Source organism: Chaetomium fimeti (genome assembly GCF_033439085.1).
Source record: "Chaetomium fimeti strain CBS 168.71 chromosome Unknown B0H64scaffold_5, whole genome shotgun sequence".
Taxonomy (NCBI): domain Eukaryota; kingdom Fungi; phylum Ascomycota; class Sordariomycetes; order Sordariales; family Chaetomiaceae; genus Chaetomium; species Chaetomium fimeti.
In genome coordinates this window covers 3,010,696-3,033,581 of record NW_026944333.1, presented here as the reverse complement: position 1 = coordinate 3,033,581, position 22,886 = coordinate 3,010,696, and the positions used below count along the sequence as shown (strand labels likewise).

General features: G+C 58.7%; 9 protein-coding genes across 9 annotated transcripts; 4 read left to right on the top strand and 5 right to left on the bottom strand.

The window, feature by feature from the left end:
* Positions 1–2: 2 nt before the first annotated feature.
* On the bottom strand, positions 3–4,532 carry B0H64DRAFT_195495 (uncharacterized protein). The gene is made up of 2 exons (XM_062799159.1): positions 4,024–4,532; positions 3–3,943 (listed from the first exon to the last, which is right to left on the bottom strand). The coding sequence occupies exons 1-2, from the start codon at positions 4,281–4,283 to the stop codon at positions 337–339; spliced, it is 3,867 nt and encodes a 1,288-aa protein (XP_062658314.1). The 5' UTR covers positions 4,284–4,532; the 3' UTR covers positions 3–336.
* Positions 4,533–6,655: 2,123 nt separating this feature from the next.
* B0H64DRAFT_401603 (uncharacterized protein) lies at positions 6,656–8,022 on the top strand. Its single transcript, XM_062804168.1, has one exon. The coding sequence runs from the start codon at positions 6,954–6,956 to the stop codon at positions 8,004–8,006; it is 1,053 nt and encodes a 350-aa protein (XP_062658313.1). The 5' UTR covers positions 6,656–6,953; the 3' UTR covers positions 8,007–8,022.
* Positions 8,023–8,261: 239 nt separating this feature from the next.
* On the bottom strand, positions 8,262–9,237 carry B0H64DRAFT_195490 (uncharacterized protein). Its single transcript, XM_062799158.1, has 2 exons — positions 8,675–9,237; positions 8,262–8,580 (listed from the first exon to the last, which is right to left on the bottom strand). The coding sequence occupies exons 1-2, from the start codon at positions 8,942–8,944 to the stop codon at positions 8,518–8,520; spliced, it is 333 nt and encodes a 110-aa protein (XP_062658312.1). The 5' UTR covers positions 8,945–9,237; the 3' UTR covers positions 8,262–8,517.
* Positions 9,238–10,224: 987 nt separating this feature from the next.
* Positions 10,225–11,238, top strand: B0H64DRAFT_325239 (dihydrofolate reductase-like domain-containing protein; the record flags this gene model as incomplete). The annotated part of the gene is made up of 2 exons (XM_062800690.1): positions 10,225–10,638; positions 10,723–11,238. 2 exons carry the CDS (start codon positions 10,225–10,227, stop codon positions 11,236–11,238), a joined length of 930 nt encoding a protein of 309 aa, XP_062658311.1.
* Positions 11,239–11,266: 28 nt separating this feature from the next.
* B0H64DRAFT_195487 (permease for cytosine/purines, uracil, thiamine, allantoin-domain-containing protein) lies at positions 11,267–13,175 on the bottom strand. The gene is made up of 4 exons (XM_062799157.1): positions 12,765–13,175; positions 12,543–12,710; positions 12,085–12,486; positions 11,267–11,992 (listed from the first exon to the last, which is right to left on the bottom strand). Exons 1-4 carry the CDS (start codon positions 13,055–13,057, stop codon positions 11,296–11,298), a joined length of 1,560 nt encoding a protein of 519 aa, XP_062658310.1. The 5' UTR covers positions 13,058–13,175; the 3' UTR covers positions 11,267–11,295.
* Positions 13,176–13,605: 430 nt separating this feature from the next.
* On the bottom strand, positions 13,606–13,975 carry B0H64DRAFT_401596 (uncharacterized protein). Its single transcript, XM_062804167.1, has one exon. The coding sequence runs from the start codon at positions 13,884–13,886 to the stop codon at positions 13,662–13,664; it is 225 nt and encodes a 74-aa protein (XP_062658309.1). The 5' UTR covers positions 13,887–13,975; the 3' UTR covers positions 13,606–13,661.
* Positions 13,976–14,541: 566 nt separating this feature from the next.
* On the top strand, positions 14,542–17,757 carry B0H64DRAFT_433883 (Sec1-like protein). Its single transcript, XM_062806069.1, has 6 exons — positions 14,542–14,857; positions 14,933–14,970; positions 15,050–15,137; positions 15,195–15,395; positions 15,463–15,605; positions 15,659–17,757. Exons 1-6 carry the CDS (start codon positions 14,821–14,823, stop codon positions 17,345–17,347), a joined length of 2,196 nt encoding a protein of 731 aa, XP_062658308.1. The 5' UTR covers positions 14,542–14,820; the 3' UTR covers positions 17,348–17,757.
* Positions 17,758–17,875: 118 nt separating this feature from the next.
* Positions 17,876–21,160, bottom strand: B0H64DRAFT_195396 (armadillo-type protein). Its single transcript, XM_062799156.1, has 4 exons — positions 20,761–21,160; positions 20,602–20,672; positions 18,065–20,542; positions 17,876–18,001 (listed from the first exon to the last, which is right to left on the bottom strand). The coding sequence occupies exons 1-4, from the start codon at positions 20,891–20,893 to the stop codon at positions 17,975–17,977; spliced, it is 2,709 nt and encodes a 902-aa protein (XP_062658307.1). The 5' UTR covers positions 20,894–21,160; the 3' UTR covers positions 17,876–17,974.
* Positions 21,161–21,398: 238 nt separating this feature from the next.
* B0H64DRAFT_401588 (Rio2, N-terminal-domain-containing protein) lies at positions 21,399–22,882 on the top strand. The gene is made up of 2 exons (XM_062804166.1): positions 21,399–21,585; positions 21,650–22,882. Exons 1-2 carry the CDS (start codon positions 21,523–21,525, stop codon positions 22,844–22,846), a joined length of 1,260 nt encoding a protein of 419 aa, XP_062658306.1. The 5' UTR covers positions 21,399–21,522; the 3' UTR covers positions 22,847–22,882.
* The last annotated feature ends 4 nt before the right edge of the window (positions 22,883–22,886 follow it).

Below are 22,886 nucleotides of genomic sequence, written 5' to 3'. Positions count from 1 at the left end.
TGAAAGTGAGGTTGGGTGTTATATGCAATGCTATTCCTGAGCTGGTGCTGGTATGCGTATGCTATCTATGTACATCCACCACGCCCAATGCCGATGCGATGCGATGCTTATCCCCGTCTGAGATGCACTGAATCCGATGCTTGCTCTCCAAACTAAATTAAACAAAACCAAACCAATCAACCCAAGCCAACCCCAAGACGCCATGGGTATTTTTTACCTCTCCCAATGTATGTATGTATGCATGCACCTAGCTCTTCCCTCTATCTCATCCATCCACCCCCGCCTTCAACTCCCCTCCCCCACCAGGACCATTGTCACTCACCGACCACCACCACCTCAAAGATTAATCAGATCCACCTCCGAAAAATCCGGCGGATTCCGCCCATACAGCACACGCACCCGACTATCCAGCGCCGTCCCCTCGTTCGTAATCGAAATATACCCGCTAAACTGATTCGTCCTCCTGATCTCATCATCGCTGACCCCGATATCGTCGCGCGGGATCCACACCACGGGCCGGCGCGCCCGCAGCGCCGAGTGCTGGAAGGCCTTGCGCACGAGCACGTCGCGCTCGCGCGGCGTCAGGTCCTCGATGACGTCGCAGTAGCCGCCGTAGAGCGCGTCGCCCATGGCGCGCTGGGACTCGAGGTCCCGCTGCCGCCGCGTCTTGCGGTACTGCGCCGCCGTGCGCAGGCCCTCTTCGGCTTTGCCGAAGGTGGCCGCGCGGATCTGTTTGCCGCCGCGCGCGGCCCACGTGCTGGCGTGTGCGATGCCCTTGTTGACCGGGGCGAGGCGGTTGAGGACGGAGCCCGTTCGTGCGTGGTGGCGTGGGTTGGTGCTGTGGCCGCGGCCGGCGCCGGCCATTTTTTCGAGCTCGATGTCGTCTGCTGCGTGCTGCTGTTGCTGCTGGTTGTTGTCGGTGTCGGCGGTGCCCGGGCGGTGGAGGGAGGTGGCCTCGTCGTCGTCGTCGCCGAGCAGGCCGAGGCGGCGGGCCTGGGCGCGCTGGAAGGCTTCGTCGCGGAGGACGGCCTCGTCCTCGAAGGTGATGGGGAGGTAGCGGAAGAGCGGGCCGAAGGAGGAGTTGAGCACGTATTGGAAGAGGATGGTGAGGATGAGGGCGATCACCATGACGATGCCCTGCGGGAAGCACACGTTCTTGCCCGTCTCGTCCTCGGCGATGAAGAAGAGGCCGATGAGGCACAGCTCCATCACATACAAACCCGTGAAGGTCTGGTTGATGGCCCGCGGGTACAGGACGCCGCCGGTGTCGGTCTTGAACCGCGTGACGTAGAGCATGTTGTAGCGGTGCGCCACCCAGAGCAGGCTGAAGGTGATGATGGCGAAGAGGGAGATGAGGGGCGCGACGATGGAGTAGATGAGCGCGATGCACGCAAAGTTGGTGTACACCGGGAAGAAGGAACCCCACTGGACGGTCGGCAGCTGGGTGTTGCGCGTCCATTTAGCCCGCGCCGTGTTGTCCACTATCCTGGCCCAGAAGTACCAGACGAGGAGCGTTCCGATCTGTAACAGCGTTCCCGAGCTCGTCGAGAGCGCTTGCAGAATCATGTACGCGAAGAAGTAGTTGGCCGCCTTGGGGAGGTTCTCGGCTAGGACGTTCGGCGTGGTCGTGAAGTCCTTGGAGATGTTGGCGAGCGTCTGGAAGGTACCGGAGGCGATGGAGACGACCAGGAAGACCTGGACGAAGAGGAAGACAAAGTAGTAGATCTGGACCGTCTCGGTCTTCCGCGAGCCGGTCTTGGATCCTTGGAACTCGGCCAACAAATTCAGAAAGACGGGCACCAGCGCCAGGATGATGGACAGGACCAGGGCGGGCAGGACACCGGCAACCGCCTTGATGGCGTTGTTGATGACCTCGTTTTCGACCAGGAACGAGAGCCAGTTGTACTTTCGAACCAGAGCGTCGATCTGGGAGAGCGAGGCAGTCCAGGCGACCGGGAAGGCCCAGAGAACAACCATGGCGGACACCAGGGCGAAGACGATGGCGCTCCTCAGCCACTCGCCCCACCACGAGATGGCCATGTTGTCCCAGAGGACGTCGCCCGGCGAGATTTCGACCATGCGGGGCGCCATCTGCTTCGGGACGTGGTGGGTAACCGACTGGCAGGCCATGTGGGCGGCGACCTGGTGGTTGAACTGGATGAAGGCCGAGTTCATGACAGGGTAGCGCTCGGGTCGCTGCTGGTCCTCTTCGATCTCCAAGTTCAGCCGGGCGAGCTCGGCGCGGCACCAGTAGATGGTGTCCACCTTCTTGTTGATCAGGGGTAGGGCGGGCAACCACGCGGGGGTCCACTTGAAGTTGGCAATCCGGTGGTGCGGGCGCTCCCTTGGCTCGAGCCATTTCCTCCATTCCGCGTCGTCCTCTGGCTGCTTTTTGTAATCGTGCGTATACGCGGGTGGGTAGTCGATCGGCGGGATATCGGCGCCCACGAAGGGAATCGCGTCTTTGACAAGTTCCCAGAACGACTTCTTCTTCTTCCACGGGTATTCGCCTTGCTCAGCGCCCTGGGGGATCGGGGATGCGTAGCTTCCGCTGGGCGGCTTCCAGAACTCGTACCACCGCGTCTTGTCGGTAACGATCATCTCCTCCATGTTAGTAGCACGGCGGACTGTGTTGCCGAAAAGTTTAGGTTCGGGACCTTCCTTGTTAGGGTCTGAGGCGTCGGACGAGGTGTGGGCATGGCGGGCGTTGTTGGTCAACGGGGCTTGCGATGTAAACGACATCTTGGGTCTCTCCTCGTCGTCCGCACCGTAGTCCCGCTTAGGAGAGTCCGGGTCGAGCGTCGTCATGGAAGGCGGTCCCTGAGGGCCTCCCGTGACCGCAAAATCGAAACCAGCAGTCCGGTCCAGCTCCTGATTGACGCCTTTTCGGACGGCTTTCGCCCCCCCAAGGATGCCTAGGCCGGCCCCCGTGGCGAGAGCAGCGCCCTTGCCGGCCCCTCTGCCCAGGCCCTCCCCAATCTTAGCGAGCGGGTTCCCGCGCCCCCGGCGCTTCTCTTCCTCAGGTTCTCCTTGGGTATCGGTATCGCTGTCGCTCCTGCTGTCCGTGTCGGCAATCGCCTCGTGCACGCCCTGGGGGACGTGTGGCGTGTTGGCACTCAGACCACCGGCACCTTCGGCGCGTCTCCGAGCCTCGTCGTCCTCGGCCTTTGAGCGCTGCGCTCTGTCGGCCCTGTTCTCCGTGGTGACGGCCTTGATCCTGTGCATGATGCCATTTTCCCCCTCCTTTTTGAGCTGAGACCTCTTCGCGCTGCGGATCAGTTCGCTCGCGGCCGACTCCAGCTGCTTGTGGATGGCGTCGCGCTCGTGGACCTTGGCGAGGAGCGGCGTGAAGTCCCGGGTAAGCCAGACATTTCTAATGCCTCCGGGAAACACGTCAAACAGGCCTCTCAAGGCTTCCTCGCTGAGCCACTTTTCGGGGATGGAGCTCACGAGCACCGTGTTCGCCGAGGCGCGCAGGCGGTGCTCGGCGCTGGTTAGATAATCCTGGCGGATCTTGACGTAAACCCTCAGCTCGGCGAAGAAGACGCCGCAGACCCACAAGATGACGATGAGGGCGAGAGCAAGGTGAGCCCAGCGCCGGTTTTGCCTGTTTGGAGCGACGTTTCCCCATGCTAGCGTATCCAATCCCGTGGGGATGCTGGCGTCGGCTTCTTCGCCTTCGGTGCTATTGTTGACGACGACTTCGCGCCCCAGGCCGCCAATGTAGTTGAGAGGAACAAGGACCGGGATTACCACTACGGCGATGGGGATGAAGATGATGAGGAGGGTTTGTAGGTAGCGCAGGAAGAAGTAGGCGTCGAGACCGCATTTCTTGATGATTTCGCGATCCTCGAAGCTCATGAGCTTGTACGCCAGGGCCAGATGGTTGGCGGGGGGTGAATCGGTACGTTCTCGTTCGGGTACTAGGTATGTTTTTGGTTTGCTGTGGTCCGGTCTGTCAGTTTCTGCACAGTAGGAGAGCGAGAAGAAGAGAGAGAGGGAGGGAGGGAGGCAGCAACGCACAATATCCTGACCAACTTGTTCCGTAATAATAAGAAAAAGCCCGTCTGGATGCCGAAGACAACCAACGAAGCGGCCAAAGCAGTCACAAAAGCAACGAGGCTAATACCAGTCGCTTCCTGGGCTGAACCCGGTCCTTCTTCGATCGTACTACTCGTCGCCGCCGCCGCGGCCGATGTCAAGGTCGACGACGCCAATGATGATAATGATGGCGACGCCGACGTCGGCACCTCTGCGGGCGCCGTCGTGGTTATGTCACTCATCGGTATGAATGTCGCATGCGATGGCTGTAATCTGTAGAAAGTGGCTTTTGTAATATTAGAGCTCGCTAGCGCGAGTGCGAAATAAGGCTACCGCAATAACGGGCCATGCGTGTGTATCCCCGCGAAGTTGAGGACGGGAGATGGGGGGCGTTTTGCGGCGTAGTTAGGTGAGGGGTTAAGAGTTGAGTTATTGGTTTTGGTTAAGAACACAGAGGGTGACAGAGCAGAGAGGCAGCACGAAAAGGAGAGAGCACAAGAGATGGGATCAGAATCTAGTGGAGGATTTGGGACCACCACATGGCCATCTTGGCACAATGAATGAACCTGGAGAAAATCGGAAAAGCGGCAAAGGCGACCGAGGTGTGAATTTCCATAGTTCCATACCTCGCTTTGCGAGAGTTAACTAACAGGGGGGGCATGGCGTTGCGGTCTCCCCGACCATTTGGTCGATTGGCCTATGACATCGGGCCTGAAACTTGAATGTCAAAGTCGCTAATTTTATTGACCCTGAACAAAGACCCAGTTCGTCTGAAACATTTGGCAGACGCGGGCAGGGCAAGGAATTGATTGGCTGCCAATTGTCGATTGGCAGTGACGTCGGCGGCTGTCTCTCGCACCTGCATCCTCCGCTGGCCTTGTTTTCCCGCCGACTTCTGTGGACCTTTTTGTTGGCTGTTTGTCTGACCCGAGCCCGCCGAGCTCGCCAATTTCTTGGCTTGCGGGAACCAATGATTCCATTATCGAATTCAAGCTTAAACGCGCGCTTTGTCGAAGTTATTTTTTATGATTCTTATTTTTATTTTTGGCCTTCAATGTACCTTTTTATCCCCTGGCGGCTATACCCGTCAATGCTCTTTGTCCTTTGTTAGGTAACTAACTAGGTAATCTGGGTCCTCTGTCTGAAGAAGTTCAAAGGAGAGGATGGCCGAAAGGGGCACTTCTTTCAAGGCACGTGAGTGAGCCTTTCCCTGGCCACGTTCCAGGCTGTCGGTTTGCCGCCGGTCTGCCGCTCGAAACATGTCTCACCCATCGCGCGGACCGACCTGCAGAAGTGGCCACGCTCGCCGTTGGCGGGGGAAGGCAACGGCTGGAAAATACGGCGTTGTTGGTAATTGCTAAAAACAAAAATGTTAGAAAGCGTGCCGAAGTTATGGCCACAAGATCCTGTTGCCCCGATGATTTCTCGTGAGGCAACGCAGTTTTCCATCGTTGAACAAAATCCCTGCCTTCCTGGGTTGCGGCGGGCCGCGATCCCTGATCGACTTCAATGACCGGGTTTTTGGGCTCGCAGTCCGATCTCCCGTTTTCGCCGTTTCCAGGTTGGTTTGAGAATGCTGAGGGAAAACCGATAGTTATACTTTAACTACCAAATACGCACAATGTATTGGGCAAACTGCCTTTCGACGTTGGAGTTGGAGCCGGATCCCCCAATCGGGTTACGGTAATTTTTCAAGCTCCGACACCACGCAACAACATACAGCAGTTCACAGCATCGAGGCTGAGTCGTTCTTTTCGTAGAACCTGTTAGACAATAAAACAGTGGTGCTTCGCACGGGGCCAAAAAACGGCTGATGACTTCGCCGAATTTGTCCAACAATCGTCAGGGCGCAAGGGTCAGCGGGTTGGCCCATGGCTGCGGGCCGGCCTCGGGTCAAAATCACCGGCAAATACATTTTCCCAACAGCGATATGATTCCCGGCCTGGGCAATCCGCGGCGGTTCCAGAATGTCCCGGCGCTGGAGTCTTCCCCGCACCGCCTCACCCGCACCCCCACACTCGGCCGCAAGCAACCCTTTCAGTACCGAAGAAACAGTGCTTTTGGAGTGCATCCTCCCGCAGCAGTGGGATGGATATCCCATGGGGATATATGCTACCTACCATGAGGACGGGGAGAATAATTGAGCGAAAATGTGATGTCCGATGAGCACCCGGCGAAACAACAGCAAGGCCCACTTCGATCCGGCGCCGCCTGCCACACGAATCACGAAACGGGATGGGGGATGGTCAGATAGTCCCGCGGGTTGTGTCCGCGGGAGCAGGTGCCGAGGACTGGATCCAGGCTGTCGCCGCCGGTGTATATATGAATACTTAGTGAAGAAGGGACAGCCTCCTTTAACCGCACCATTCATACCCTCTCTCTTCTGCCTTACTTCAAACTTGGAACTACTTGGATTTTCTCTCAAGTCACCCATACACCCCCTTTATACCCACATACACACACACACTTAGTCAGACCAAGGCATCTTTAGATATTACAGTCGAGTCCTAGCATGGCGGACGTACGCGATCTGCGCATCGCCATCATCGGCGCGGGTGCGCTTCCCTTAGTTTCACACAGGCCATACCGGAGAAATGGATGCTAACGCTTTGCAGGCATGGGCGGGTTGGGGACCGCCCTCGCCTTCGCCAAAAAGGGGTTCAAGAACATCGATGTCTTCGAGACGGCGTCGAATCTGGGCTTCGTCGGCGCTGGCATCCAGATACCGCCCAACGTTGTTCGCGTGCTTGACCGTCTAGGTTGCTGGAAAGAGATCTACGCCGAGGCAACAAACGTCCAGGGGACCAGCATCAGGCGTAAGACGACTACTCCGAGTCGACCCTAAACTAGCTCGAGGGGGGCTAATCGTATGAGCAGAGGGAAGCACGAATATCGAGCTCTCACACGTGCGGATGCCGGACATCGAAGAGAAATACGGGTTCCCCCACTGCACGGGGCACCGGTCGTCGCTCGCGGGCGGCCTGTACGAGGGGTGTAAGAAGGAAAGCGCCATCAAGTTCCACTTCTCGACGGCGCTGGTGCGGGTGAACTCGTTCGCGGGCAAGCCGACCATCACGCTCAAGCCGCGGGGCGGGGACGAGTACGCGCTGGAGGCGGACATGGTGCTGGCGTCGGACGGGGTCAAGTCGGTGACGCGCACGCAGATGCTGGCGGAGCTGGGCACGGAGTCGGAGGAGGAGGACACGGGCCAGGCGGCGTACCGCATCATGCTGGAGCGGGCGCAGATGGAGCACGACCCGGAGATGCTGGCGCTCATCGAGAGCGACACGGTGGTGCGGTGGGTCGGGGAGCGCCGCCACATCATCGCCTACCCCGTCAGCAACAAGCAGATCTACAACCTGTCGTCGGCGCAGCCCGACACCAACTTCGCGGCCGCCACCAACGCCACCTACACGACCAAGGGGTCCAAGGCGGCCATGCTCGACGTGTACGGCGACTTCTGCCCGCTGGTGCACCGCATGCTCGACCTGGTGCCGGACGGCGAGGTGTGCGAGTGGAAGCTGCGCGTGCACAAGCCGCTGCCGACGTGGGTGCACGGGTCGGTGGCGCTGCTGGGCGACGCGTGCCACCCGACGCTGCCGCACCTTAGCCAGGGCGCGGCCATGGCGATCGAGGACGGCGCCGTGCTGGCCGAGGTCGTCAGCAGGATCCCCGCGGACAAGACGCACGACCCCGAGGCGGTATCCAGGACGCTCAAGGTGTACGAGCTGCTGCGCAAGCCGCACTGCAGCGCGCTGGTCGACATGGCCGCGCACTCGGGCCGCATCCTGCATCTCGGGGAGGGCAAGGCCAAGGAGGCGCGGGATCGCGAGTTCCGCCAGAACGGCAAGTCCGGCTCCGTGCCCGACAAGTGGGCGAGCCCGGACGTCCAGAAGATGATCTACTCCAACGACTGCGTCCAGGAGGCCATTGGCAACTACGACCGGCTGTTTGCCACGTTGTGAGGGCGTTGGAGGGCGGCGGGAGGGTTGGGACGGCGCATTGTTTAGGGAAGTACGGTATTCTCCAGTAGTGGCCACTGTCGGTGGTGATCCTATAACGCATACCCTAGAAGAAGCAGCCACCTAGATATTACAAGGTTTACCGAAAGAAAAGAAAAAACAAACGTGAACCACACGAGCCATGACATAAGAGACCATCGTGAAAGTCATGCATGCCGTGTGCTTGACCAGAATCCCCCCTGAGATACGCCCGCCCACTCCATCACAGGCCACCCACGGGTCGTCAATCAGTCAACCCTGCGCCCCCATCCCGCGGTCCCTGCCCGGCGCCCATTGCTATTCGCGAACCCATCGTATCGCTCATCGCGCAGTCAGCCGTTTGCTTTTCCAAGCTGCCCCGGCCGGAATTCGCGATACCGCACGACGCGCATAGCCACCCCCTCCCGCCCCCACGTCGTCTTTCGTTTGTCCAAGAAACCAGCCCCGGCGACCACCCGCAACCAACAAAACCCGCTTAACACAACATGTCCAAGCAGCAACAGCACGCCAAACCGGCAAGACACGCCGAAAGGAATCCCTGCCATCATTCGTTAGCAAACCCCTTTTTCAACCGCGCAACATCACCATCCCAGGCCAGACAACAAAAACTAGGTAATGAAAAAGTCACATACCGGCCCACTGCTCTTCTGCTCCTGCTGCTGGTAATGCATCGGCTGCTGCTGCTGGCCATAGGGCCCCTGCTGGTAGTACCCGCCCGGCGGCGGCGCGCCCTGCTGGGGGTGCCCGCCGTTGTAGCCCATCGGCGCCTGCTGCTGGTAGTAACCGCCGGCCGCGCCGGGCTGTTGCTGCTGCGGCGGCGGTGCGCCGCCTCCTTGGTAGTAGGCCGGCTGCGGGTAGGAGGGGTTGTTGCCGTAGGCGGGGGGTTCGTCGTGTTTTTGCATTTTTGGAGTTGGGGGTTTGGATTTGGATTTGGTTTGGGGGTTGGTGGTGTTTGGGTGGGTTTTTTTTGATGGGATGGTGATGCGCGACGTGGAGCGATTGACCGGGAGGTTGTGGTTGTTTGCGGAATGGAAAGGAGTGGATATTTTTGTCGGTGAGTGGGCGGTCGTTTGCAGAGGGATTGATCGTTGGGAATGCGCCAAAAGAAAAGGTGCAAGGCTGAAAGCTGCGTCGGTGGTTGGCAGTTGGTTTTGAAGATGGTTTCCCCCTGCGTGGCAAGCGTGGCTGTGTCGCAGATTATGTCGGTACCTTACGTGTCGCTGGACCCGAGACCCAGTGCCCGGTGATGATGTGCAGCAGTGGCGGGGGCGGTTACTCCGCACTGTCCGAACTGTGCCAGCGCCTCTGAATGCGACGCGGCCTCGGTTGGTAGGGAGGTAGTCAGTTACACAGTAGTCGCTCGAAGAAGCGGGAGACTCGCTCAACAAAAGCTGTAAACGGCCATGAATGAGACTCGACAAAGACGAGCAGAAACAGACGATACACGGCAGACTATCTAAACGCGCGACGGCTAATTATCGAACAAAGAATGGATGGCCCCCTCAATGCCGAGTTTGGCCTTCGCGGAGTTTCGGCGTGGGCCAATGCGTCTTGCTCGCTGCCGTGTCACTCGCTCCTTCAGACCTCGGGCGTCTCACATGGGCGGTTCACAGGTTCACAGGGTCCCCTTCGAAGACCATCCATGTGTGGCACTCAAACGCTCCGCCACAGCCCTGCGTGCGGCTCGGAGTAAACCGGAGCCAAAGAGACCGAGTCCGCAGCAAGAATGGAAACGGGGTTGTTCTGTCCGATTATTGAGATGGATGTGATTTGCGGGACGAGTTTACATTACTGTACAGTCACTCGGGATACGTGCAGTTAAAGTGCTGACGCGATCGCCATTACAGCGATCCTCATAACTAAACTACTTTTCGAAGCAGGTATCCGATCCTTTGTATTCCGCTGACACAACAGCCAAGGATGACAGCGGAAGTGCAGCATACAAGTACATGCATGGATTGTTACACTGTTGAGGTCCGAAGTACGAATATTCGTACCAATATTTGTAACAATGCTGTCGTGTATCGCCGAGTTCTGGGCACTGTTGTTACAGATGACCCCAGTCTTGGCAGGGTCTGCACGCCGGACTTTGTCTGCGGTTCAACACCGATCCCATCATTGTACATCTATCCACACAATAAACCCGACCTCAACGCCAAAAAGCCATCTCACATCACCCATCATGGCATCCCTCAACCCCCAACCCACCCCTCCCAAAGAACAAACCTTAACCTTCCCCGCCGCCCACGCAGCCCTCATCTCCCCGTACCTCCCGCAACCCCAACCCCAACCCTCACCCACCCCCTCATCATCAACCACCACCAACCCCAAGGACACCACCACCACCACCACAACCACCAAAGAAAAAGAAACCCGCCCGCACGTAACCCTAACCTACGCCCACTCCCTCGACGCCTCCCTGGCCCTCGCCCCCGGCGTGCGCACCGCCCTGTCCGGCCCGGCCTCCAAGGCCATGACCCACTACCTGCGCGCGCGCCACGCCGCCATCCTCGTCGGTGCGGGCACCGCGGTGGCGGATGATCCGGGGCTGAACTCACGGCTTCTTTCGCTGGAGGGTCCGTTTCCTGAAGCTGGGGTGGTGGGTGGTGGTGGTGAGCGGGAGGGGGGTGGTGGTGGTGGTGGTGGTGGTGGTGGTGGTGGTGGTGTGAAAGGTGGGGAGGTGGTGGGACAGCCTCAGCAGCCCCGGCCGGTGGTGCTGGATCCGCGGGCGCGGTGGGCGGTGGATGGGGGGAGTCGGGTTGTGGGGGTGGCGAGGGAGGGGAAGGGGCTGGCGCCGTGGGTGTTTGTTGCGCAGGGGGTGGTTGTGGACGAGGGGAGGAGGAGGGTTTTGGAGGCGGTGGGCGGGCGGTATGTGCCGCTGGAGGCGAGGGGGGAGAAGGGGCGGTTTGCGTGGGAGGACGTGCTGCGGGTGCTGGCGCGGGAGGGTGTGGCGAGTGTCATGATCGAGGGCGGTGGCGAGGTGATCAACTCGCTGCTCGAGCCTGCGGGGAATGCGTTTGTCGACTCGGTCATTGTGACTATCGCGCCGACGTGGCTCGGGCAGGGTGGCGTGGTGGTCTCGCCGCCGCGCACGGCCGGGGAGGATGGACGGCCGGCCGAACCGGTGCGGTTGACGGATGTGACGTGGTGTCCGCTTGGGGAGGATGTGGTCTTGTGCGGGAGGATCAAGAGGTGAGAGGGGAAAGGGGTTTATTGCGGTCGCCATAAAAGTTTACCTCGGGAGACAAACAACCTACAAATGCCCCCTCCATCTAATCTCCAACCACCGAAATGGAACATAGCTGATGGCCGTCACAACGAACGCCATCTCGAACCCAATGTCTCCCGTCGTCTTTGCAATCGGGCCCGTATACCACGGCGCCGCCATGCCCGGCACGACCAACCCCAAACTCACCACCGACGCCCCAATGGCCGCAACCCCCGGCGGCAGCCTCCGCCCGACATTCCAAATCGCATGATCAAACGTCGAGTAGTCCATCCGCCGAAACACAACCAGCTCCACGATCAACACCGCATCAAAACACCCCGCCCAGTAGCCAATCACTGCCAAAAAGTTGGTCAAACTCTCCTCCCACTCCTCAGCAGCACGAATAGCCATAGGGATCATAATCGCCATAGTAACCAAAATAAAAACAAACCGATGCACGCGCGCAAAGAAGGGCAGCAGCATCTGCAGGTTCAGCGCGATGCTGTACATGGAAACGGCAATGTTGCCGATGACGCTCAGCGCCAGCATCACGAGCACGAACCGGCCGAACCCGCCCGCGGGCGCCAGCATCTCGCTCATGACGCCGCCGATGCCTGTGGCCAGGTAGGCTGCGTGCCAGCTGGGCACGTTGGGCACGGCCCCGCCGATGGCGGCGCCGAGGACGAGGAGGGGGATGGAGGGGAGGAGGAGGCCCGTGTAGATGTAGAGGAAGATTTTGAGGCTGGGTTGAGAGGGGGGGCGGAGGGGGGGGGGCGGGGGTTAGTTTGGTTGGTTTTTGTTTTGGGAGTGGAGGGGGGGTTGATAGGTACATACCGGGATGTACGCCGCGGGTCGTGGTAGATGGAATAATCCGAGACGGTGCCGCCGAAGGTGATGAAGTAGCCGGCAATCAGGCAGCCAAAGGTCATGACTTGCGACGGCGTTGCCGGGTCGGTGTCAGTTTGGAGGTGGAGGTACTTGCCGCCGCAGCCTACGGCGATGACGATGGCGATCAAATTGGGAATCCAGGTCCAGCGCTCCCAAAAATGGAGGGCCTTGAAGCCCATTAGGGAGACCAAGAAGGAGACGATACAGGCGATCACAATGCCCACGTCGACACCGATCTTGTCCGGGTTCAAGGAGGCAAGTGTCTGGCCGCCGACGATAGACGAGAGGAGAGAGAAGCCTGTCACTGTGGCGGCGTTTAGGAGGAGCGGTATGGTGACGAGGTAGCGACTTGTGGCATGTTAGAAAGGGTGAAATTGGTTCACGTAGAGTCGGTTTCGACGCACCCAAACGAATACCGAGCCTGTACGAGCTGCCTCAGCCCCGTCTCCATACCGCCTATGCCCATGAAGGCGGGCGGGATGCATGTGAGCATGGCGAAGAACAGGATGGTGAGCGAGGCGTCTCTCAGGCTCAGACCCATGCCGAGTGTGGCCAGCATTCCGGTTGGGATTCTGTGGGTAGGGAGTTAGTTTCATGTCCCACGGGCTGGTAGCTTGGTTACCTACGGGAGCAAACACAACAGGCAGGTGAAGAAGACGGTGAAGAGGTTGCTGTACTGAGTTGAAGTACGTTGATCGACGGGCACCGGCTTGATCCCATTCTCTTCCACGCCAGCGTCCAGCAATCTCTGGTACCATTTTGGGTTCTTGTCGGGATTGGCCTCGTAGACTTCACCATCCTTTACGGCCAGGAATGATATGAGCTTTGCCCATCGCCTGGGCTCGCCCTGGCCCTGATTCTCGAGGTCCCGAGGAACATCCTTGCCCGCTTCAGAAACGGTAATAGGTGAAGAAGACATGGCAGGTCAGGGAGGAGAGATGCTACCAAGGCTGGGGCATACGGCTCAAGGTGGATATGAGGAACATAGAGACACACGGTATTTATGATGCAACCATGGGACACTAGAAAGAGGGGCCTGTACAGTTTCCGAGCGGCCATTCTATTTCGGTGGTGGCCCACGCGGAGATGCGACGATCATCGGCATCAGGTCCAACAACAGCCCCGGAGTGGAATATCATCCCGCGGGCCTTTGTTCTAGCATGTATTGGGGTCCCAGTATGCCGGATGACTTCCTGATAAGACAGGAGCTGCAGAGACCATGTCGACGCCAGCAGCCTCGATTGGAGGGAAGTGTCCGGGGTTAAAGCCACGCTGCGGGTGTGACTGGCATGACGACGGAATATCACGTCGTGATGTGGGACATGCAGCCATGCTGGAAGAACTGGCTTGAGGGCGAAAGAGGGGAGATCCCAAGGGGGGGGAGGGGGGAGGGAAGAATAAGGTGGGCAAATCGGGGTGCAGGTGATATTCCCCGCTCTCAAGAGGTGTGTTGCACAGGAAGGTACTAAGGTAGGTAGTGATGGCTTGATGCAAGCTGCGCCTGCGTTGTAGCTTCGCTGCACTTAGCTACTCCAATCCCATCGTGACGCCCTCGTTCTGGTGTCAACAATGGGCACAATAACCCTTAACGTTCGGCCCAAGGTTCGGATGGATGCTATTAGCGGGTAACACTCCATGCGGCTTGGCGACCCAAATGATCGGAAGCCGAGATGAAAGAGAAAGAGGAACAAAAGCAATTGGCGGTGCCACGGTAGTTGTCGGCAGGCACGGCGGGGGTTCTCGTCCATGCGCAAGTTGGTCCTTCAGGGTTCTTACCCCGCGGACCGTAGGTGGGGCGGTTCATGCAGACCGACGTTGCGGGGTTAGGGTTGATGGTCGTTCATGTCGTTGGAGCATCACGAGGCTGTGGTCAACGACAAACTGCCCCAATATCATGTCGATTCGCAAAGGTGACGAGCACATACGACCATAAGCAGTAGAAAGCTCGGGATCCCGTCCGCTCTCCCCTCGATAAACTACTGACTGCTGGACTAGTACTCAGGTCGGTGACGACTGGGGAATCCCCGGTGTTGTATGTTTTGTTTTTTCCCTTTTGTACCCAAAGATACCTGAGGATCCACGTTTATGAACGACACCTCCTCGCCCGACTATCACATACGACCATATCCACGAGAAAGTACGGGATCCCGTCCGCTCTCCCCTAGTCAAACTCGTGAGAGCTGAACTAGTAGTTGGGTCGGTGACGACCAGCGAATCCTCGGTGTTGTATGTTTTTGTTCTTTTTGGAAGCTCGAATGGAAATGGTTGAAGTCAAATCTCAGTGGAGTGGAGATGAAGCAATTCAACACGAGATGAAGGTGTTTAAGGGTTAGGGCTTTATAAGCTTCATGCGCCCAGAGCTGTTGGGCGGCACCCCACCATGCATTGCGATCCACATGCGACAAGGCGACAAGCGACAAGCGGCAAGCGGCAAGCGACAAGCTGCCAACTCCGTGTTTCGAAGCAGAAACGGCGGGGATCCGAGCATTCATTATTCGCTACCTGGGTATCTTGGGATTTTGCAGTAACTAGAAACTGATCTCTCGCTTAAGAAACAACAATTCTTCCCACATCCAAACCATCTCCCTCTCTCGCTTCCTTCCTCCCTCCCTCTCCCTCCCTCCCTCGACGCCCCCTTCGGTTCCCCGGGCTGTGGCCTCACCGCGTACCACCGCCGCCGCCATGGACGGGCCCTCCATTATCAAGGAGCACGGCAAGGGTATGCATACCACCCGTTTTTGAGAAAAGGAGCCACCACATAATAACCGTTGCTGACCGCTGCCCTACCACTTAGCCATCATCAACGCCATCCAGAGAACTACCCAGAACGATGTAAGCCGACCTCGCCTCATTCCATACCCCGACCCCGTCACGAGAGAGCTCCGCGCTGACCCTGTCGCGTGTCTGTTAGTGGAAAGTTCTGGTTTTAGACGAAGGCACCAAGAAAATCATCGACAGCTCCGTCAACGAAGATGACATCCTCAACCACAACATCGCCAGTATGCCTCCGTATCCCCACCCGACCGTCCGTCAGCAGCACTAAACCGGACACTCAGATATCGAGCGCATCGAGGAGCGGAGGGAGCTGAACCCGGACATGGATGCCGTGTACCTCCTCTCTCCCCTGCCACACATCGTCGACTGTCTCCTCGCCGACTTCGAGCGCCGCCGCTACAGGAGGGGGTTTATCATATGGGCTGGCTCCTTGCCCGACCACCTGCACCGCCGCCTAGATGGGGCCCGGGGGCAAATGGGAGGTATGCCGTTTCCGTGTTCCGTGGCTCCGTGGCTCCGAGGCTCTTGGGCTCACCGTATTATTGATAGGGCCCCCTGACCGTCTGCTCGTCGACTTCTACCCCCGGGAGTCGCATCTCATCACCTTTCAGGACCCGTCCAGCTTCCTCGTCTTGTACAATCCCACCTGCAACAACCTCGTGGCACCACATTTACGCGCCCTGGCATCAAAGGTACGAACACGCCGTCCGTTCTATTAGTGCTATTTAGCTAACCAAACTTGTAGATTGCCGCCGTCTGCATCACCTTGCAAGAAGTCCCCAAGATTCGGTACTACCAACCCCCGGCACACACCACCCACGACGCGAAAGTCTTGTGCATGCACCTGGCCCGCTTCGTCCAGGAAGAGCTAGATGGCTATCAGCGCTTCGACCGTAATTTCCCACCGCAATCTCAGCGGCCACAGTCGGTGCTGCTCATAACGGACAGATCGATGGACTTGATGGCCCCCCTGGTACACGAGTTCACCTACCAAGCCATGGCCCACGATCTGCTTCCGATAAAGGATCAAGAAAACGGCAAGGTCACTTTTCGCATGACCGTCAACGAGAACACGGCCAATGCCGAGGAGAAGGACATGGAACTCATGGATAAGGATACCGTCTGGGTCAACAACAGGCACCGCCACATGAAGGATACCATCGACAAGCTCATGAGCGACTTCCAGAAGTTCCTCGACCAAAACCCACACTTCGCCAAGGCGGATGCCGGGAAGACCACCGTGAACGACATTCGGGACATGATGGCTGGCCTGCCGCAGTTCCAGGAGACGAAGCAGGCCTACTCTCTCCACCTCACCATGGCCCAGGAGGCCATGAATATCTTCAAAAAATACAAGCTCGTAGACATTGCTGCGGTAGAGCAGACCTTGGCCACCGGCCTCGACGAAGACTACAAGAAGCCCAAGAACGTCCTCGACGAGGTTGTCCGTCTCTTGGACGACCCAGACGTGGCACCGGCAGACAGACTCCGCCTCATCACCCTGTACGTCTTGTACCGTGACGGCGTTATTGAGAAGGACATCAGCCGGCTACTATGGCATGCCTCTCTACAGCGATCGCGCGACAGCCAAGACCAAACCATCATCGAAAACCTGCACCTCCTCGGCGCCCGCCCCCTGAAAGAACTCAAAGAACCGCGCCAGCCGCCGCCCCCCTTATTCCCGCCCCGCAACCCTCAAGGCGCCATCCCAGACGACGAATACGCCCTCTCCCGCTTCGAACCCGCCCTCAAGCAAATGCTAGAGCACGTCTGCGCGGGCGACCTCGACCCGGCCCTCTTCCCCTACGTCGTGCCCCCGCTCGAGGCGGCCTCGGAAACCCACGGCTCGCAGGGCTCGCTCCGCTCCGCCGCCCCCCGCTGGGCGTCGGCCAACCGGCGGCAGGCCGAAAACCGGCAGCGCGTCATCGTCTTCGTCGCCGGCGGCGCCACCTACTCGGAGGCGCGCGCCTGCTACGAGATCTCGGACAAGCACAACCGCGACGTCTTCCTCGCCTCCAGCCACATGGCCTCCCCGGGCAAATACATCGCCGACCTCCGCGCCCTCAAGCTCGACCGCCGCCGCCTCGACCTGCCCGTCGACCGGCCCCCGCCCCGCGCCCCCGCCCACCTGTTCGAGCGCCCCGCGCCCGTCCCTGCCCCCGCGCCCGCGCCCCAACAGCAGGCTGCCATGGGCATGGGCATGGGACACCAGATGCCCCCCGGTGGTGGTGGTGGTGGTGGTGGGCTGCGGCCGCCGACCAAGGGCATGGCTGGTATGACCCTGAACAACAACGGTCCGTCGGCGTCGGCTTCGTCGCTGGGCGTGGGCGGTGCGGGGGACTTGCGGCCGGGGACGAGCGGGTCGGATGGGGGTGGCGGGAAGAAGAAGGATAAGGAGAAGAAGAAGCGGAATATCTTTGGGATTAAGAAGTGAAGAAGGGCGGGGGTCGGGGGGGGGCTGTATTGGGGTTTGCTGTGGTTGATTGGTTTGGTTTGGTTTGGTTTGGTTCTTGGCTTCGGCTCGGTCTGATCAAGCATGGAGTTCCGGTTCCGTTATGGGGGTTGGTTTGGTTGAGGGGCTGACCTGACATTCGTTGGTTGGGGAGAGAAAGAAGGCGTGCATGTGTGCGTTGATGGGCGGGTGTATCTAGCGGTACGTGTCTAATCTGTATCTACGCTACATATTCCAAGTATGTAGATGGATGTAGATGGGTGTGGGTGCTTCCGCTTTTGTTGTATCTACGTCCGTCGATGCAAGAGATGGATACCCTAGATCTGTCGACGCGAACCTGGTCAAGTTACATAAACAAGAAGTAGTAATTTCGACGTCACCAATGGCATGACTCCCAGGTCCATAAATCATGATGGTTCCGCTGTATACCCATTTTAGGAACACGAAGTCGTCGGGCTGCCACTACAGCTAGCCTGCCGTTCCGGTTGATGAACCTGCGCAACGCATTTACTGTAATGTACACATACATCATCACCGTATCCCTGTCTACGAGAAGCTGTCTCTTGCGCTTCGTAGTCGCATGCCCCCACCCAAGTTTGGCAAACCCGTTTATTTACCACCCTCCCACTCCGGGTTCTGCATTAACATGATCAATTAGTATTGGTTCGCACATAGCGAAAGGGGGAATTAGGGACGTACCTTGCGTAGGATGACTAGACCCTCGAGCGTGCCGTTCAAGCTGATGTACTCCTCGTCCTCGAGCTCGGCGCGCTCGCCATACGCCAGCAGCACCGGTGTGCTCTGCGTCTGCCAGCCGGTGATGGTCTTGGGGCGACCGGCCTGGCCGACAACGTCGACCGCCTGACCAACCCGCACGTTGACCGTCAGCGGCTTGAGGTTCTCGTCCAGCGTGACCAGGAAGCGCGGGTGCATGGCCGTGACGAGGAAGTAGAGCAGGTAGTGCGAGTTCGACGTGATGAACTGCTTCGAATCGATCATCGCCACGAGGACAGCAAGGATACCGGCCGCGGAGACGCGCGACAGGATTTGGCGGTCGGTGTGGAAGGGGTTGATGGAGAGCGTTCCCTTGCCCATGTGCAGCAGGCCCTGAGCGATGCGTACCATGAACAGGGATTCCTGATCCCGATGGTAGTAGCTCGCGAGCTGCCGGAGAAGTTGCGCCAACCTCGCGTTGTTGGTACCGGCACCCACGAGACCCATGGCGAAAATGGCGTTGATGGCGACGTCATTATCATTGTCGTGGCTATACCGCGACAAGGTGTCGTAAATCTTCATTTGCGGGTTGCTAGGGCTGACGAGACCCATGGCTAGAGGCACTGCCCTTCGGATGTTTGCCTCGCCGTAGTGCATGAGATGGCCGAAATGGCGGAGCACCATGTCTTGACCGACGTCCTCGCCCATGGCGATCAGGCCGATGCCGAGCACAGCATAAGCCTGCAGCAGCTCGTCACCCTTCTTCTCCTCCGACTCCTCCATGTGCTCGTTGCACAGGTGCAAAAGCTCCTGGATCTTGAGAACAGCACCGGTTCCAGCCCAAGCACAGATTGACGCGAGAACCGATGTCGGCTTCGCCATGGGGTGCTCAACAACCTTTAGCGTCTCCAGAACGACATCGACCTCCTCTTGACGACCGAAGTAGAGGAGACCCAGACCGAGAGCGAGGAAGCGTGTCCACTTATCCGTGAGCTGGCTCTTACGCTCGTCATCCATCAAAGTCATGATGATAGCCTCCCCGGCCTCGGCGTGTGAAGACCCAACGAAAACCAACCCACAAGCCAGCGCAGCCATTGCCGACACCCGCATCTCCTGGCTTGTGTCGGAAATGATGGGCAGGAGGTAGGCGAGAAGCTCCTCCTTGTTGGAGCCGGCGTACGACAGACCAAGACCCATGATGGCGGCTACCCGGATCAGGGGGTTCTTGTGGTTGAGCTTGTCGTGGTCGGCGAGTAGGGCCATGGCAGGCTCCGAATCCAACCGAACGCCCGAGTTCATGATGCCTATTGCGAGATAGGCGCCGGCCTGAATCTGCTCCTCCTCGAGGTAGGTGTACTTATCGACTTGGTCCAAACCACTCTCGATATCCCACATAAGCAGCGTCCCCAGAGAGGCGACGGTCGACATCATGCCCTCCTCCTTGGTCTTCCACACCCAGCTCTCCTTGTCCTTCTCAACCAGCATCATCTTGTCGTTTCCGAAGCCCGCATTCACAAAAGCGTTCACGAAAGCGGCCGCCAGGTTGTTACGGGCAGAGTCGAAGTTCGTCAGGCCAGCCACGCGGCTGCTTTCCAGGTGGCTCTTGTAGATATCCTCGGTTGTCTTGGGCTCCAGAATGTTGAGCTCCTTGCCAAGGGATTTAAAATGCTCGGGCAGCTTCACGTTGCCGATGCACTCAACAATCTCCTCGTCGTCGGGCGTATCCCGGTCGTGGTCCAGACATATCCTCTGGCGGGCGACGAGGAAGGCAAGCTGCTTCTTCAGCGCCGGATCCGGGGCATCGTCGAAATCGGCATCGATGAGGGCGAGGTCGTTAATCCGGATGGCAAGCACCATGGCTTGGGTGTACTGCTTGTAATTTTTGTAAATGCCGTGCGCGACCCGGAGGAACTGCTCGTTGTCCGGGTAGGTGAGCAAGTTGACCATCGAGACCATGTACAAGCAAACCCTCCCATAGGTGTTTTCGTCGACAAATTTGGGCAGCTCCTCAATAATCTCCAGCTCGCTCATCAGGTCGACGGCATCGGCCTCCTGATTGCTCTTAAGGAAGAGGGGCACGAGAGTCAGTGCGAGGTCGACCAAGTCCGCAGTTGACTCGTCGGCGGCAATGCGCTTCCCGTAGACCTCGCCGATCTCGAGCGCGAGGTGGCGGACGTACTCGTGACCCCACGAGCCGATGTCTTGGGTGGGTGCGAGGAGACGGTACTTCAGGGTATCCTGGCGCTCTTCGTCCGAGTAGGTCATGCCGATCACGGACAAAACATCGGCCAAGGAGTTCTTGTCGTCGCCTACCGGCCATTCATCGTAGAGCTTTGTCATGGTCTCATAGTGTGGCCGTAGAAACTTCAGAGGCTTGGGGACGGCTGTCATGGAGGAGGTTGATGTCTTGATAAAGTTCTTCATGGTCTCGAGGGCTGGTTTGTAGAGCGATGCATTGGATTCCTGCGACACTAGAGTAAGCAAGTGATGGACGGATCGACTATGGAAGTGAGGCTACGCACAGTCAACCGCTCAACAAGCATGTCGAGCTCATTCTTCAAAGTCTGGTCCTCTTCGCTGAGCTCTTCCGAAGCTGGTGATAGTGGTAGTCAGCGAAACCGAATCGACAGAGATCCCGAGTCCCGAGTCTCGGCGGGGTGGCGCAGGAGAGGATAACAAACACTCGGCCTTGTCGTCCTCGTCTTTCTTTCCGGTCGGCACCGGCTCCCCGGCCTTGTCCTTTTGTGTCTCATCATCCACGGCCTTCCCCTTGCCCTTGTCGGCCGTCTTAGACAAGTCGCTCTCTTGCGCCATGGTCGGGTCTTGGGATGGCGGGGATGGCCCAAAGCTCAGTTAAAGTGGGCGGCGAAAGAGCTAGCGAGTGAGGGGTGTCGCAGAAACGGCAGCAGTCGCTCGCCTTATTAAAATTGGGATGTTGGGTCTCCGAGATCTGATCCCGGCGCGGGGGATAACGGGCGGCTTGGGGTGATTCGGGTTGTTTGGTGGGTTTGGTGGGCTTGGTTGGAAGGGAGTGGAAGCTTAATAGATCCGTGCGGGCAAGGCAGGCAGCTTGGTTACGCGATGCTGCTTGCCGCCTGAGGCGAGGCGCCCAACCAGCGGTCAGCTCCACTGAGCTTGGTAGCCGCCCCATGCTGGGGAGCTGGGACCAACAGCCGCCGCCGGCCCGGCACATACAAAATCCGGTCCATTTCCCGCCCCCCGGTCCAGCCATGACGGTGCGCAGAGGCCCGTCCTTATCAGCTGGGCGTTGGCTTATCGCCCCTCGCAGCCATGAATTTTTGGTGGACACACTGCCCGAGCTTTGGAGGGGCTCACCAGGACAGGCGAATATCAACTGACTGCCTCTCAATTCTGCTCTCAATCAAAACCAAAACCACCAACCCGCACAGCACACTCGTGGTTTTTCATCGAAATTCGCAACCATGAAGCTAGACACGAGAGCTATGCGCTACCTGACAGCGGAGGACTGGAGGGTTCTCACAGCCGTGAGTTCCCAGTTCATTTTCCTCGTCATTATCACCCCACTAACACGGCATTCCGCTCCAACAGGTTGAGATGGGTAGCAAGAACCATGAGCTCGTTCCAACAACATTAATCGAGAAGATTGCCCGCCTCAAAGGCGGCGCCAGCGGCGTGCACAAGTCCATCTCGAACCTCGCCAAGGTCGGCCTGATTGCGCGCATGAAGGAAGCCAAGTACGATGGCTACCGGCTCTCGTACGGCGGGCTCGACTATCTCGCCCTGCACACCCACGCCTCGCGCAAGAACGTCTACAGCGTCGGCAGCCGCATCGGCGTCGGCAAGGAGAGCGACATCATGATCGTGGCCGACGACAAGGGCACGCAAAAAGTCCTCAAGATCCACCGTCTCGGGCGCATCTCATTCCGCACCGTCAAGACCAACCGCGACTACCTCAAGAACCGCCAGTCCGGCTCGTGGATGTACCTTTCCCGGCTCGCCGCCATCAAGGAATACGCCTTCATGCAGGCGCTGCGGGAAGAGGGCTTCCCCGTGCCCGAGCCGATCGCCCAGTCGCGGCACACCATCCTCATGACGCTCATCGACGCGCCCCCGATGCGGCAGATCTCGTCGGTCCCCGACCCGGCCGCCCTCTACGCCGAGCTGATATCCCTGATCCTGCGCCTCGCCAAGCACGGCCTCATCCACGGCGACTTCAACGAATTCAACATCCTCATCCGCGAGGACAAGATCGAGCCCGAGACCGAAAACGACGACACCGACCCCGACACAGACCCCAACACCAACGAACAACAACAAGAAGACGACGACTCCACCACCCCGTCCACCACCCTAACCCCCATCCTAATCGACTTCCCCCAGATGGTATCCATGGACCACCAAAACGCCGAGATGTACTTCGACCGCGACGTCGAGTGCGTCAAGCGCTTCTTCTCGCGGCGCTTCCACTTCACCAGCACCGAGCCGGGGCCCTTCTTCAAGGACGCCAAGAAGACGGTCGGCCGCGACGGCGTGCGGCGGCTCGACGCCGTCGTCGAGGCGTCCGGCTTCACCAAGAAGATGGCCAAGGACCTGGAGGCCGCCCTCCGGGAGCAGCAAGCCAACGCCAAGAATGAGGCCAGCGACTCGGATGACGCGGAGGATGAGTCTGAGGAAGAGGAGGAGGACGAGGACGAGGATGCGGATGAGGGGCATCAAGTCATCGGGGATCAAATTGTAACAGCTGGAGAAGGGTTAGAGAAACTAGCAATCAATGATGGGACATGAATAAACATCATTGTCAATGATACCTGTCTCTTGACGCACT